At 39.0% G+C, this 17,095-nt stretch overlaps 1 protein-coding gene and 2 long non-coding RNA genes across 3 annotated transcripts; 1 reads left to right on the top strand and 2 right to left on the bottom strand.

The window, feature by feature from the left end:
* Positions 2,853 to 9,506, bottom strand: LOC109824546. Its single transcript, XR_002242676.1, has 2 exons — positions 9,470 to 9,506; positions 2,853 to 2,936 (listed from the first exon to the last, which is right to left on the bottom strand). It is a non-coding gene; the product is annotated as an uncharacterized LOC109824546 (long non-coding RNA).
* LOC109823298 lies at positions 9,508 to 12,005 on the top strand. The gene is made up of 4 exons (XM_020389583.1): positions 9,508 to 10,476; positions 10,699 to 11,081; positions 11,126 to 11,409; positions 11,491 to 12,005. Exons 1-4 carry the CDS (start codon positions 9,508 to 9,510, stop codon positions 12,003 to 12,005), a joined length of 2,151 nt encoding a protein of 716 aa, XP_020245172.1.
* LOC109824545 lies at positions 13,070 to 15,196 on the bottom strand. The gene is made up of 2 exons (XR_002242675.1): positions 13,551 to 15,196; positions 13,070 to 13,481 (listed from the first exon to the last, which is right to left on the bottom strand). It is a non-coding gene; the product is annotated as an uncharacterized LOC109824545 (long non-coding RNA).

Below are 17,095 nucleotides of genomic sequence, written 5' to 3' on the forward strand. Positions count from 1 at the left end.
GAAATGATTTTTCAGAAATTCTTTCTCTAACATGTCAATCTACATGTCTAGAACCTTCCCACAAAAGTTAATAATTTTTGGATCTTTTTTACTATTTTTAACTGATTTTATAAAACTGGATATACCTGCTACAGTACCGGCGGTCGACCGGAAATTCTCCCGGTCGACCGACGAACTCTCTGTTCGTTTTCTCCGTTTGGAAACTGGATCACGGTCGACCGCGAGAATTTCCGTTCGACCGCCGCTCTGCCAATGTGACCGTTTCTTTCCCAACGGCTATTTTCTGAGCTGATTTTTTTTCTGGGCTTTTTGGACTTTTGCTTGAAGGTTTTGGCTGAGATTTTGAGTGGGTATAAATACCCTATTGCTGTTTTCTTTCAAGCCATCTAAGAGAGTTTTAAAACAAGTTTAAGAAAGTTTTTAATCAAGGGTTTAAGTTTTGTTTAAAAGAGTTTAAGAGTTTGTTTGAGTTTAGTTTGTGAAGCAAATTTCACAAGAGCAAAGAGGAGATCATCCTTTGGTGTTTGGGCATTCAACTCATCTCTCTCTCACTCTTGATCTATAGAGAAGTTTTCCTTAAACTCAATTCTAGCTATTTATTGTTTTGATCTTAATTTCCATAAGCTAGATTTCTATATTGAGTTTAAATTGTTTTATTGATACTCTCTGTTCACACACAACCTATTGAGCTTATTGTATTTACATTCATAGTATAATTTTGGGTTGTGAGATTAGTGACTTAGAGTTGTGCTTAATTGAGTTCTCACCTTGTTTAGAGAACAAATCATTTGATTTATATTGTGCTTATTGTGAGGATTCACTTGTAATACACTTGTACACCGAGAGAAGTGTGTGGTGAGAGACGGGGTCGAATCCAAGAGGAGTGGCGTCGGTTGACGTGCCTAGGGAGAGGTTGTAACCGAGCACTTGAGGAGGAGGACACGGGCTAGGACCAACACTTAGTGTGTGAGGTGTGATTACATAGTGATTGTATTGTGAGGTGTAAACGTTGTTCGGGTGAACGTAGAAAACCCGGTTGTGATAGTGGAATTCTCCCCGGGAGTGGGGAGCGGAGACGTAGGACGGAAGGTCCGAACTCCGTGATCATATCATGTGTTTGTGATTGCATTGCCGTTCTTATTCTTGTTTTCATATCTTATATCGCCTTTGTGTATTGCTCATCATATTACCCTATCACTTGTGTAGATTGTTTATTTTACCCTTGTGTTGTTTATATATCCTGGCATATATACATATATCTCTATCATATAGGATATATCTTATTGTTTATCTTTCTTATCCTAGCTAATATATATTATTGTATTTCACACTTGCTAGGATAACTTATTAATATATTTTAATTGGCATTTAAATCGGATTAGATTAGCATAAGACCCTAATCACCCCCCCTCTAGGGTCTAACATAAAGTTCTAAGTGGAGATTAATATTTAGAAACTCACAACATAAGATTTAGTACGTCGAATGATAAACATGAATATTATCTATATTTTGACTATGTTTCACCTACGGATTCATTGTTATTTGATGTATGTCCTTGCACTTTTGCCCTGTTAAGCTCCCTAGTTCTTGTTTACTGCTCTATTTATATATTGTGTAGGAATTACTGGAGTTTAGCGGAGCGAAACAGAATTAAACATGGCCTGGTCGTGTCGATCTGCACAGCCGTGCTAGATAACAGCAGTCAGTTATCATGCGATCTGGAGCAATATTTGAAGTTATCTTTCAACACGTTTTTCCCAGAATTAAAAGGGAGACACCCTGAAGCATCTGAAAAGAGACCAGAGGCTGGAGATCTTGATTTTTCCTTCTTCTTCTTCTTCTCTTCTTCTCTCTAAAAACCCTTAGATTAGGTTTTCTTTTGATTTGGAATCTGTAGTTTGTGGAGAATTGTGTGCAACTTCAACACTACGGTTTATCTTTCTGATCTATCTCAATTTCTAGTTTAGTGCAACTTCAACACTACGGTTTATCTTTCTGATCTATCTCAATTTCTAGTTTATGATTATGATCTTATATATTGTTATCATGTTTTCTATTTCAATTATGTGTGAGTAATTGTCTTATCTGGGATGGAACTAGGTTCGGCCATGGTTATGAATCAATGAACTGATTGTTGTTATTGATTGTTCGATTTGCATTATTCAGTTACTAGTATCTAATTGCCTAGGGTTAATTCAATTGGCCACTAATTTAATTCTTTTAGGATGTTGATTTGAACTGAAAGGTTAGATTGACTCCAGAAAATAATAATTGAACAAGAATTAATTGATCACGAAAGTAGGTTAATTATTCTTGGGAACATGAGGGATTAACAAGAACTTAATGGGTTTAATTTGGTTTAACACAATGAAAATAGGTTGTTAGGCTGAATTAGGCATGACTTTTAGTCGTCGAAAGAGACTAATAGTTATCATAGGTTAGTCGTTCTTAATGCATTGAGAGATTCGATAACAATTGATTAATTTGTTGATTCAAACCAGAGTTGAAATCGAAGTTCAATCCTAGATCCTTTTATTTGAGTGAATTCGTCGTTGATACTAGCTAGCGTGTTCGTTATTAATAGTCAAAAAAATCATACTTTTTAACACGATTGGTTTAGATAGTCATAAAACAGTGAAAATCAGTAATTAACAACGAAGTCCCTGAGGATACGACCTTGCATCGCTACAGCGATATCCGTGCACTTGCGGATTTGAGTGAACAAGTTTTTGGCGCCGTTGCCAGGGACTTCGGCATTGTTAATATTGACTTTTTCATTGTTTGACTAGACTAGACATTTTCTTTCATTTATTCTATTTTTATTTTTTTTTCTTTTCGTTTGACTTGTTCCTTTTTTTTAGTGCAGGCACCCTTGTATGCCCAGATCCTTACGACTTGGAGAACCAATCGAGTGTGATCCCGAGATTGAAAGGACCTTGCGTCATATTAGAAGGAAGGCACGAGAAACAAAGGATAATTTGAAAAGCAAAAACACCATGGGAGACCAAGAAAACCAAGGCAATCAAGACCGATCCTTGAAGGAGTTTGCATCACCAACCACCCATAGCTCCCAATCAAGCATCTTGAAGCCTAATGTTGCTGCCAACAATTTCGGACTCAAGCCCTCACTCCTCTCCATGGTTCAGCAAAACCAATTTGGAGGCACTCCAACCAAAGACCCAAACCTCCACATCACTCCTCTCCATGGTTCAGCAAAACCAATTTGGAGGCACTCCAACCAAAGACCCAAACCTCCACATCTCCATCTTTCTAGAGTATTGTGACACCTTGAAGATGAATGGAGTATCGGATGATGCAATCAAGCTAAGGTTGTTTCCCTTCTCACTAAGAGACAATGCAAGGGCTTGGCTGCAATCACTTCCACCGGGCTCCATCACTACACGGGACCAACTCTCAGAAGCGTTCCTTGCTGAGTACTTCCCTCCGAGCAAAACAGCCCAATTGAGAAATCAGATAACCACCTTCACTCAAAAAGAAGGGGAGTCATTGTATGATGCATGGGAGAGGTACAAGGATCTTCTAAGGATGTGCCCACATCACGGGTTAGAGGATTGGCTCATAATTCACACTTTCTACAACGGTCTTCTCTACAACTCAAGGATGACCGTGGATGCTGCAGCGGGTGGTGCATTGATGAACAAAAGTGTACGAGATGCAAAACAACTCATAGAGGATATGGCACAGAATCATTTCCAGTGGTCAGGTGAGTGCTCTTTACCCAAAAAGAGTGGGACGTATGATGTAGATGCATTAGGCCACATTGCTTCTAGAGTAGATGCTTTATTTCAAAAATTTGACAAGATGAGCATGAATTCAGTAGCATCTAACTCTACTAACTGTGAAATATGTGGTATCATTGGACATTCTGCTGTGGAATGTCAGATTGGAAACTCCCCTTCCCCTGATGCACCATTATCTGAACATGTTAATTATATGAATAATTTTAATCAGAAAGGGGACCCTTTTTCCAATACATACAACCCGGGGTGGAGAAATCATCCTAATTTATCCTATAAAAATCCACCCCTGAACCCGATTCCTTACTCAAATTTTTGACCTCCAGGTTTTTAGGCCCCTAGACTCAGTTACCCCAGTCCCCAAAAGTCTAACTTAGAGAGCTTGATGGAGACTTTTGTGTCATTCCAGAATAAACAAAATGAAGAATTTAGAAATCAGAATAGAATCATGAGCGATGCCATCAAGAACCTAACTTCTAAGGTTGACTCTTTAGCCACCTGTAATAAAATGTTAGAGAATCAGATCACTCAACTAGCCTAGCAATTTAACTCTTCTTCTAGGTCTTTGGGTATGTTTCCTGGGCAACCTGAAACTAACCCAAAGGGATCTATCAATTCCATCACACTTAGGAGTGGAAAAGAGTTAGAGGGACCATTGATGAGGAATGACCATACGGATGTGGTTGATGAGAGTGAGAAGTTAGTGTCAAGTGAGAAAGAGCACAGTAGTGAGAAAGTTGAGAGATATGTTGCACCTGCACCTTATAAGCCTCCACTACCGTTCCCTCAAAGGAAAGTTAAAGCTAAGTTGGAAAAACAGTTTGGGAAATTCATAGAAATCTTAAAAAAATTGCATATTAATATCCCATTTGTTGAAGCCATCTCCCAAATGCCCTCCTATGCCAAATTCTTAAAGGAGATTCTATCAAATAAGTGGCGATTAGAGGAATATGAGACTGTAGCCTTGACCCAAGAGTGTCGTGACATCATACAAAATAAGCTACCACCTAAGCTTAAAGATCCTGGCTCATTTTCAATCCCTTGCACAATTGGTGATATGTCAATTAATCATGCTTTATGTGATCTCGGTGCTGTCTATATGTAACAAGTTGCAGATGGGAGACTTGAAGCCCACTACTATCTCCCTCCAATTGGCGGATCGATCGGTTAAACGTCCGGTAGGTATATTAGAGGATGTACCTATCCAGGTTGGTAAATTCTACATCCCGGTTGATTTTGTTATTCTTGAAATTGAGGAGGATTCTCAAATCCCCATTATATTGGGAAGACCTTTCCTTGCTACCGCTGGTACGATAATTGATGTGAAGAATGGAAAGCTCTCTCTCAATATAGGGGATGAAAAGGTGAATTTTGATTTGTTTTCTACAATGAAGTTTCCACTAATTGATGATACTTGTTGCAGGATTGACACGATTGACATGGTGGTTAGAGAAGATTTTATCAGAAATATCTCAAGTGATCCACTTGAGAAATGTTTAGTAAAGAATAGGGTACCATATGATGATGATCAGGAAATAACTTCCTATATTACAATGCTTGATGAAAGCCCCAACTACACCAAAACCACCTACAGCAAGGAACCTGATATAGTGGTCGAAATTGCAAGGGGGCTGAATGACCAGGTTGTGTATGTAAACACAGCTATGTCAAAAAGTAGCAGAAACAGCCCAGATTAGGTTTGTGAAGAGAAAATTGCACCTGGGAAGATGCTGAATAATGATTCCACACGGCCATGGTGTGTCTGTAGACACAGTCATGTCAAAAAGCAGCAAAAGAAGTCTAGAACCAGTCCATCTCCACCAGTTAAAGTGGAACATAAGGCACATTGGGCTATCAAGAGCATTCATTTAGATTTGAAAGAAGCAGTGGAACAAAGCAAGCTTCAACCAAATGAACTTGATGAATTGAGATTGGGTGCGTATGAGAATGCCAAGATTTACAAAGAAAGAATAATGAAGTGGCATGATCAACATATCCTCCGTAAAGAGTTTACAAAAGGAGACTTGATACTTCTACTTAATTCCCGACTCAAGCTTTTTCTGGGCAAACTTTGTTCGAGATGGTTTGGACCATTCCAAGTGCGCAAGATATACCCATTTGGGGCTGTCGAAGTATGGAGTGAAGCCACGGGATCTTTCAAGGTCAATGGACAGCGATTAAAGTATTATTTCACAGGAACTCCGATCGAGAAGTTGGGTACTTTTACCCTTCCCGATCCATCATCATTGTGAGCATTGTAGGGGTCGAGCTCATGACCATAAACGAGCGCTTCTTGGGAGGCAACCCAAGTTTTTCTTTCACTTTATTTTTCCTTTTAGTGTTTTAATTATTAGTTTTATTAGCTTCATGACATGTGAACTGGTGTGTAGAAAGAAAAAAGGAAATAGGTAACAGAGAGTTCAAGGCTAAAGAGGACAGAAGGAAAAATATTGAATACACAGTTGACACGGCTAGGCCGTGGCCACCAACACACTCGTGTAGCAGTCGGGACAGTCTTCATCTCATTTCCAGAGTCTACCACACCATGGGAAGGCATCCACCACACCCGTGGCCAAAGAATAAAAAATTTCCAGAGTCTACCACCCCCCTTCTTTTTCGTTCTAGACTCCCCATCCTTCCATCTTCTTTGACCTAACCCATCAAACCCCCCCTTTTCAAACCACCACCGACTGACCACCCAACCTCTTCGAGCAAACAACCGCCTCCCTTCCCTTCACCACCTCATACCACCGTCCTCTTTCATCCTTCACCATCAAAATCACCGACTAACAACTTCCCCAAAACCACTTCCCTCCCCAACTTTGATTCCACCACTCAACACTGCCGCCTCTCTCTCATTCATCACATCCAACACCACCAAACCGACAGGCGTGCCTCCAGTGCTAAGACACCGTCCTTGTCGTTAGGCCCAGAGCAACGCCAATATTCATTGACCAAATTCTTTCATTCAACATCTGAAACTTCCGGATCTGTTCTCATCATGGACACCCGCTTGGACAATTTTTGCAATACACTTGGAACAATGAATGACTTGACGTAACATATGCACCAATGGTCCCTAATTCATGGTTATCCACCTCCACCACCTCCTCAATGAGCGGTGACGTAACATATGCACCAATGGTCCCTAATTCATGGTTATCCACCTCCACCACCTCCTCAATGAGCGGTGAGTCCTTCTTATCCTCCTTTCAATTACTCAAGCACATTGGGGACAATGTGCAATTCAAGCATGGGGGAGTGAGTTGGTTTGTTGGGATGATGTTTCATGTATGCTTTCGTGTTTTTGAGTGCTTGTTTTCTGTGTTGGGATTTTTCATTTAGCTTTTAAAAGAAAAAGAAAAAAATAAAAGAAATAGAGTACCACTGTTTGAAAACTCTTCTAACACGTGCATCATTTATTTCACATGCCCCATTGTTAAAAAAAAAATCTTTGTTTCATGTTCAGTTGGTTAGGATGTTATCTGTTCGAGTTCCACTTTGTCGATACTTAACTCTAAACATTGGAGAGATAGGAATGGATTTTGGCTCAACCAATCTAATTAAAACCGAAGCTTCTTTGGTGACTTGGACTACTTTTTGGTTATTGGAGAAACACTCGGCCTTGTAAAAAAAAAGTCCTAAAGTCTGTTGCACCGAGTACCTGGCACCGCACCCTCAGAAGTATGGCTGTCACGTCAGTAGGTGTTAACTATGACGGGATTTTCAAAAATAAAAATAAAAAAATTGAATAAATAAATAAAATGCAAGGAAATCGAGTGCTCCTTTGAGACCTTAAGCAGGAAGAGTATGACCCATTGTGATGAGATATGTGTCTGTCACGAGGAGTTTTGGGCAATCAACTAAAATTTTTTAACTTTGTCATGCCATTTCTTTTTCCAACGTTTATGAGTTGAGTCACTTGCACTATTGTACTTGAACGCCTACAGATACATTTTCTTCAACTTTGAACTTAAGACAAGATTTCTATTTTGACATTGGGTTGAGTGGAATAATATTGCATGTGAACTTGAGAATAGTGGATACCTTTGTGCTTAATTTCTATTTTCTTTGAATCTGTACCCTCTTATGTGTGTGTTTCCATCTGTTTTGCTTGTGGACAAGCAATAGTTCAAGCATGGGGGAGTTGATAAACATGACTATTATCTATATTTTGACTATGTTTCACCTACGGATTCATTGTTATTTGACGTATGTCCGCGCACTTTTGCCCTGTTAAGCTCCCTAGTTCTTGTTTACTGCTCTATTTATATATTGTGTAGGAATTACTGGAGTTTAGCATCGATTCGGAGTCAAGAAGGAGTCAAGGAATGCATGAAAAGAGACTACACGGTCACCCAGTGTTCAACAACACATGCGTGTTGATTACAGAAGAAAAGCCCAGAAAGCGGAGCGAAACAGAATTAAACACGGCCTGGTCGTGTCGATCTGCACAGCCGTGCTGGATAACAGCAGTCAGTTATCATGCGATCTGGAGCAATATTTGAAGTTATCTTTCAACATGTTTTTCCCAGAATTAAAAGGGAGACACCCTGAAGCATCTGAAAAGAGACCAGAGGCTGGAGATCTTGATTTTTCCTTCTTCTTCTTCTGTTCTTCTCTCTAAAAACTCGTAGTTTAGGTTTTCTTTTGATTTGGAATCTGCCGTTTGTGGAGAATTGTGTGCAACTTCAACACTACGGTTTATCTTTCTGATCTATCTCAATTTTTAGTTTATGATTATAATCTTATATATTGTTATCATGTTTTCTATTTCAATTATGTGTGAGTAATTGTCTTATCTGGAATTAAACTAGGTTCGGCCATGGTTATGAATCAATGAACTGATTGTTGTTATTGATTATTCGATTTGTATTATTCAGTTACTAGTATCTAATTGCCTAGGGTTAATTCAATTGGCCACTGATTTAATTCTTTTAGGATGTTGATTTGAACTGAAAGGTTAGATTGACTCCGAAAAATAGTAATTGAACAAGAATTAATTGATCACGAAAGTAGGTTAATTATTCTTGAGAACATGAGGGATTAACAAGAACTTAATGGGTTTAATTTGGTTTAACACTATGAAAATAGGTTGTTAGGCTGAATTAGGCACGACTTTTAGTCATCGAAAGAGACTAATAGTTATCATAGGTTTGTCGTTCTTAATGCATTAAGAGATTCGATAACAATTGATTAATTTGTTGATTCAAACCAGAGTTGAAATCGAAGTTCAATCCAAGATCCTTTTATTTGAGTGAATTCGTCGTTGATACTAGCTAGCGTGTTCGTTATTGTTAGTCAAAAAAATCATACTTTTTAACACGATTGGTTTAGATAGTCATAAAACAGTGAAAATCAGTAATTAACAACGAAGTCTCTGAGGATACGACCTTGCATCGCTACAGCGATATCCGTGCACTTGCGGATTTGAGTGAACAAGTTTTTGGCGCCGTTGCCGGGGACTTCGGCATTGTTAATATTGACTTTTTCATTGTTTGACTAGACTAGACATTTTCTTTTATTTATTCTATTTTTATTTTTATTTTTTTTCTTTTCGTTTGACTTGTTCCTTTTTTTAGTGCAGGAACCCTTTTATGCCCAGATCCTTACGACTTGGAGAACCAATCGAGTGTGATCCCGAGATTGAAAGGACCTTGCGTCATCGACTTGGAGAACCAATCGAGTGTGATCCCGAGATTGAAAGGACCTTGCGTCATATTAGGAAGAAGGCACGAGAAACAAAGGATGTGTGATCCCGAGATTGAAAGGACCTTGCGTCATATTAGGAAGAAGGCACGAGAAACAAAGGATAATTTAAAAAGCAAAAACACCATGGGAGACCAAGAAAACCAAGGTAATCAAGACCGATCCTTGAAGGAGTTTGCATCACCAACCACCCATAGCTCCCAATCAAGCATCTTGAAGCCTAATGTTGCTACCAACAATTTCGAACTCAAGCCCTCACTCCTCTCCATGGTTCAGCAAAACCAATTTGGAGGCACTCCAACCGAAGACCCAAACCTCCACATCTCCATCTTTCTAGAGTATTGTGACACCTTGAAGATGAATGGAGTGTCGGATGATGTAATCAAGCTAAGGTTGTTTCCCTTCTCACTAAGAGATAAGGCAAGGGCTTGGCTGCAATCACTTCCACCGGGCTCTATCACTTCATGGGACCAACTCTCAGAAGCGTTCCTTGCTAAGTACTTCCCTCCGAGAAAAACAGCCCAATTGAGAAATCAGATAACCACCTTCACTCAAAAAGAAGGGGAGTCATTGTATGATGCATGGGAGAGGTACAAGGATCTTCTAAGGATGTGCCCACATCACGGGTTAGAGGATTGGCACATAATTCACACTTTCTACAACGGTCTTCTCTACAACACAAGGATGACCGTGGATGCTACAGCGGGTGGTTCATTGATGAACAAAAGTGTACGAGATGCAAAACAAGTCATAGAGGATATGGCACAGAATCATTTCCAGTGGTCAGGTGAGCGCTCTTTACCCAAAAAGAGTGGGAGGTATGATGTAGATGCATTAGACCACATTGCTTCTAGAGTAGATGCTTTATTTCAAAATTTTGACAAGATGAGCATGAATTCAGTAGCATCTAACTCTACTAACTGTGAAATATGTGGTATCATTGGACATTCTGCTGTGGAATGTCAGAATGGAAACTCCCCTTCCCCTGATGCACCATTATCTGAACATGTTAATTATATGAATAATTTTAATCAGAAAGGGGACCCTTTTTCCAATACATACAACCCGGGGTGGAGAAATCATCCTAATTTATCCTATAAAAATCCACCACTGAACCCGATTCCTCACTCAAATTTTTGACCTCCAGGTTTTCAGGCCCCTAGACTCACTTACCCCAGTCCCCAAAAGTCTAACTTAGAGAATTTGATGGAGAATTTTGTGTCATTCCAGAATAAACAAAATGAAGAATTTAGAAATCAGAATAGAATCATGAGCGATGTCATCAAGAATCTAACTTCTAAGGTTGACTCTTTAGCCACCCATAATAAAATGTTAGAGAATCAGATCACTCAACTAGCCCAGCAATTTAACTCTTCTTCTAGGTCTTTGGGTATGTTTCCTGGGCAACCTGAAACTAACCCAAAGGGATCTATCAATGCCATCACACTTAGGAGTGGAAAAGAGTTAGAGGGACCAATGATGAGGAATGACCATACAGATGTGGTTGATGAGAGTGAGAAGTTAGTGTCAAGTGAGAAAGAGCACAGTAGTGAGAAAGTTGAGAGATATGTTGCACCTGCACCTTATAAGCCTCCACTACCCTTCCCTCAAAGGCAAGTTAAAGCTAAGTTGGAAAAACAGTTTGGGAAATTCATAGAAATCTTAAAAAATTGCATATTAATATCCTATTTGTTGAAGCCATCTCCCAAATGCCCTCCTATGCCAAATTCTTAAAGGAGATTCTATCAAATAAGAGGCGATTAGAGGAATATGAGACTGTAGCCTTGACCAAGGAGTGTAGTGACATCATACAAAATAAGCTACCACCTAAGCTTAAAGATCCTGGCTCATTTTCAATCCCTTGCACAATTGGTGATATGTCAATTAATCATGCTCTATGTGATCTCTGTGCTACTGTCCGTCTTATGCCATTGTCTATATGTAACAAGTTGCAGATGGGAGACTTTAAGCCCACTACTATCTCCCTCTAATTAGCGGATCGATCGGTTAAACGTCCGGTAGGTATATTAGAGGATGTACCTATCCAGGTTGGTAAATTCTACATCCGGGTTGATTTTGTTATTCTTGAAATTGAGGAGGATTCTCAAATCCCTATTATATTGGGAAGATCTTTCCTTGCTACCGCTGGTGTGATAATTGATGTGAAGAATGGAAAGCTCTCTCTCAATATAGGGGATGAAAAGGTGAATTTTGATTTGTTTTCTACTATGAAGTTTCCACTAATTGATGATACTTGTTGCAGGATTGACACGATTGACATGGTGGTTAGAGAAGATTTTATCAGAAATATCTCAAGTGATCCACTTGAGAAATGTTTAGTAAAGAATGGGGTACCAGATGATGATGATCAGGAAATAACTTCCTATATTACAATACTTGATGAAAGCCCCAACTACACCAAAACCACCTACAGCAAGGAACCTGATATAGTGGTCAAAATTACAAGGGGGCTGAATGACCAGGTTGTGTATATAAACAAAGCTATGTCAAAAAGTAGCAGAAACAGCCCAGATTAGGTTTGTGAAGAGAAAATTGCAACTTGGAAGATGCTGAATAATGATTCCACACGGCCATGGTGTGTCCGTAGACACAGTCATGTCAAAAAGCAGCAGAAGAAGTCTAGAACCAGTCCATCTCCACCAGTTAAAGTGGAACATAAGGCACATTGGGCTATCAAGAGCATTCATTTAGATTTGAAAGAAGCAGGGGAAGAGAGCAAGCTTCAACCAAATGAACTTGATGAATTGAGATTGGGTGCATATGAGAATGCCAAGATTTACAAAGAAAGAATAATGAAGTGGCATGATCAACATATCCTCCGTAAAGAGTAATGCCAAGATTTACAAAGAAAGAATAATGAAGTGGCATGATCAACATATCCTCCGTAAAGAGTTTACAGAAGGAGACTTGATACTTCTACTTAATTCCCGACTCAAGCTTTTTCCGGGCAAACTTTGTTCGAGGTGGTTTGGACCATTCCAAGTGCACAAGATATACACATTTGGGGTTGTCGAAGTATGGAGTGAAGCCACGGGATCTTTCAAGGTCAATGGACAGCGATTAAAGTATTATTTCACAGGAACTCCGATCGAGAAGTTGGGTACTTTTACCCTTCCCGATCCATCATCATTGTGAGCATTGAAGGGGTCGAGCTCATGACCATAAACGAGCGCTTCTTGGGAGGCAACCCAAGTTTTTCTTTTACTTTATTTTTCCTTTTAGTGTTTTAATTATTAGTTTTATTAGCTTCATGACATGTGAACTGGTGTGTAGGTGAATGAAAAAAGGAAATAGGTAACAGAGAGTTCAAGGCTAAAGAGGACAGAAGGAAAAATATTGAATACACAGTTGACACGGCTAGGCCGTGTCCACCAACACACTCGTGTAGCAGTCGGGACAGTCTTCATCTCATTTCCAGAGTCTACCATACCATGGGAAGGCATCCACCACACCCGTGGCCAAAGAATAAAAAATTTCCAGAGTCTACCACCCCCCTTCTTTTTCGTTCTAGACTCCCCATCCTTCCATCTTCTTTGACCTTACCCATCAAATCCCCCTTTTCAAACAACCACCGACTGACCACCCCACCTCTTTGAGCAAACAACCGCCTCCCTTCCCTTCACCACCTCATACCACCGTCCTCTTTCATCCTTCACCATCAAAATCGCCGACTAACAACTTCCCCAAAACCACTTCCCTCCCCAACGTTGATTCCTCCACTCAACACTGCCGCCTCTCTCTCATTCATCACATCCAACACCACCAAACCGATAGGCGTGCCTCCAGTGCTAAGACACCGTCCTTGTCGTTAGGCCCAGAGCAACGCCAATATTCATTGACCAAATTCTTTCATTCAACATCTGAAACTTCCGGATCTGTTCTCATCATGGACACCCGCTTGGACAATTTTCGCAATACACTTGGAACAATGAATGACCAGACGTAACATATGCACCAATGGTCCCTAATTCATGGTTATCCACCTCCACCACCTCCTCAATGAGCGGTGACGTAACATATGCACCAATGGTCCCTAATTCATGGTTATCCACCTCCACCACCTCCTCAATGAGCGGTGAGTCCTTCTTATCCTCCTTTCAATTACTCAAGCACATTGGGGAGAATGTGCAATTCAAGCATAGGGGAGTGAGTTGGTTTGTTGGGATGATGTTTCATGTATGCTTTGGTGTTTTTGAGTGCTTGTTTTTTGTGTTGGGATTTTTCATTTAGCTTTTAAAAGAAAAAGAAAAAAGAAAATAAAAAGAGTATCACTGTTTGAAAACTCTTCTAACACGTGCATCATTTATTTCACATGCCCCATTGTTAAAAAAAATCTTTGTTTCATGTTTAGTTGGTTAGGATGTTATCTGTTCGAGTTCCACTTTGTCGATACTTAACTCTAAACATTGGAGAGATAGGAATGGATTTTGGCTCAACCCATCTAATTAAAACCTAAGCTTCTTTGGTGACTTGGACTACTTTTTGGTTACTGGAGAAACACTCGGCCTTGTAAAAAAAAATTCCTAAAGCCTGTTGCACCGAGTACCTGGCACCGCACCCTCAGAAGTATGGCTGTCACGTCATTAGGTGTTAACTATGACGGGATTTAAAAAAAAATAAGAAAATTGAATAAATAAATAAAATGCAAGGAAACCGAGTGCTCTTTTGAGACCTTAAGCAGGAAGAGTATGACCCATTGTGATGAGATATGTGTTTGTCACGAGGAGTTTTGGGCAATCAACTAAAAATTTTTAACTTTGTCATGCCATATCTTTTTCCAACGTTTATGAGTTGAGTCACTTGCACTACTGTACGTGAACGCCTACAGATACATTTTCTTCAACTTTGAACTTAAGACAATATTTCTATTTTGACATTGGGTTGAGTGGAATAATATTGCATGTGAACTTGAGAATAGTGGATACATTTGTGTTTAATTTCTATTTTCTTTGAATCTGTACCCTCTCATGTGTGTGTTTCCATCTGTTTTGCTTGAGGACAAGCAATAGTTCAAGCATGGGGGAGTTGATAAACATGAATATTATCTATATTTTGACTATGTTTTACCTACGGATTCATTGTTATTTGATGTATGTCCTTGCACTTTTGCCCTGTTAAGCTCCCTAGTTCTTGTTTACTGCTCTATTTATATATTGTGTAGGAATTACTGGAGTTTAGCGTGGATTCGGAGTCAAGAAGGAGTCAAGGAATGCATGAAAAGAGACTACACAGTCACCCAGTGTTCAACAACACAGGCGTGTTGATTACAGAAGAAAAGCCCAGAAAGCAGAGCGAAACGGAATTAAACACGGCCTGGTCGTGTCGATTTGCACAGCCGTGCTGGATAACAGCAGTCAGTTATCATGCGATCTGGAGCAATATTTGTAGTTATTTTTCAACACGTTTTTCCCGAAATTAAAAGGGAGACACCCTGAAGCATCTGAAAAGAGACCAGAGGCTAGAGATCTTGATTTTTCCTTCTTCTTCTTCTCTTCTTCTCTCTAAAAACTCTTAGATTAGGTTTTCTTTTGATTTGGAATCTGCTGTTTGTGGAGAATTGTGTGCAACTTCAACACTACGGTTTATCTTTTTGATCTATCTCAATTTCTAGTTTATGATTATGATCTTATATATTGTTATCATGTTTTCTATTTCAATTATGTGTGAGTAATTGTCTTATCTGGGATTGAACTAGGTTCGGCCATGGTTATGAATCAATGAACTGATTGTTGTTGTTATTGATTGTTCGATTTGCATTATTCGGTTACTAGTATCTAATTGCCTAGGGTTAATTCAATTGGCCACTGATTTAATTCTTTTAGGATGTTGATTTGAACTGAAAGGTTAGATTGACGCCGGAAAATAATAATTGAACAAGAATTAATTGATCACGAAAGTAGGTTAAATAGTCTTGAGAACATGAGGGATTAACAAGAACTTAATAGGTTTAATTTGGTTTAACACTATGAAAATAAGTTGTTAGGCTGAATTAGGCACGACTTTTAGTCGTCGAAAGAGACTAATAGTTATCATAGGTTAGTCGTTCTCAATCCTAGATCCTTTTATTTGAGTGAATTCGTCGTTGATACTAGCTAGTGTGTTCTTTATTGATAGTCATAAAAATCATACTTTTTAACACGATTGGTTTAGATAGTCACAAAACAGTGAAAATTAGTAATTAACAACGAAGTCCCTGAGGATACGACCTTGCATCGCTACAGCGATATCCGTGCACTTGCGGATTTGAGTGAACATCTAAATACTAATTCCAATCCTATGAATGAAATCAAAATGTAAAAGTAGATACTCCAAACCTCAACTGTAAGAAATCAAGGTCACATCTCAATCTACCCTCAGGTAGTTGGCATAAACATAAGAAAATGTCAACCTGCTCAAATATCATCATGAACTATATCATGTGCATCATGTATCAATTGTGCAACCTACTCATGGATAAACTATAAGGGTACAAACTGTAACTGCATATAAGTCTCATCTCATAACGATACTCTTGTAAGGTACTCACATTCACATGTGAATTCATCACCATTACTCAATCGTTCTGCGGTAATAGGTTATATCTCCCTATTTCGGATATGCTTTTAGAAGATCGTACAACTATGAATAGGCATATCAGCCCAAATCAAAAAAACACACCAATCATCTTCTAGTATTTGGTACAATTGAGGTCTCATTACGGGAAAACAACCAAATACTAGTGTGGTACAACTGATGTCTCATTATGGGATAAACAACCACACTAAGTATCCATAACTGATGAGCAATAATTTATCATATGTTATTTTATTTTCATCAACTCCACGTTTGTCAAATACCTTGACAATGCATGTCAATTCAATATAAACTATGTGTACATGCACATATCTTGGTGTGCGTATCAAAATATGGTGTTCACCAACACTTCAGGTCTTAAATAACTCATAAAGATCGTTATACAACATAATAAGGTTGAGAAAATTTCCAGAAATTAGAAATCATGAGGGAAAACATGCACTGGCATATATCAGCCTGGCGGTTGACCGCAATATAGCGGAGATCGAATGTATCACATTTCAGAGGCTACCCTAGCCTCTGCTTGACACGCGGTCGACCGTCGCTTAGGCGTGGTCAACCGGACGCAATTTCAACAACTGCCCAGACTTCTGTCTGGCATGCGGTCGATTGCAGATTAGGCGGCGGTCGACCGGCACATGAACAGATCCTGTTCTCTGCAGGTTTGCGCAATCTGTGTTTTTTTATTTGTTTGCTATTTAAAGTAGTTTAATTTGTCCTGAAACAAATGTAGAACATTGTATACAGCAGATTTATATCTCTGGAAAAAATATCAAACATATAGAACACGATTAATTTCATAAAAGGTCATGATTAAACTCTTAAACATGCACAAAACGTCAAAGTGAAGATAAAATCACAAATTCTTAGTTAAACCACGTTATTTATACTCTTCAGATCTTAGAATACTTCTGTAATTTCATTCTTAACATGAAAAGGCCTAGTCTTTACACATATAACAAAAGATTGAATTTTATTCACAAACTAGTCAATTTGGCTCTATAGAACACATTTAAATCTCTTTAAAAACTTT

This window comes from Asparagus officinalis, chromosome 9 (assembly GCF_001876935.1).
Source record: "Asparagus officinalis chromosome 9, Aspof.V1, whole genome shotgun sequence".
Taxonomy (NCBI): domain Eukaryota; kingdom Viridiplantae; phylum Streptophyta; class Magnoliopsida; order Asparagales; family Asparagaceae; genus Asparagus; species Asparagus officinalis.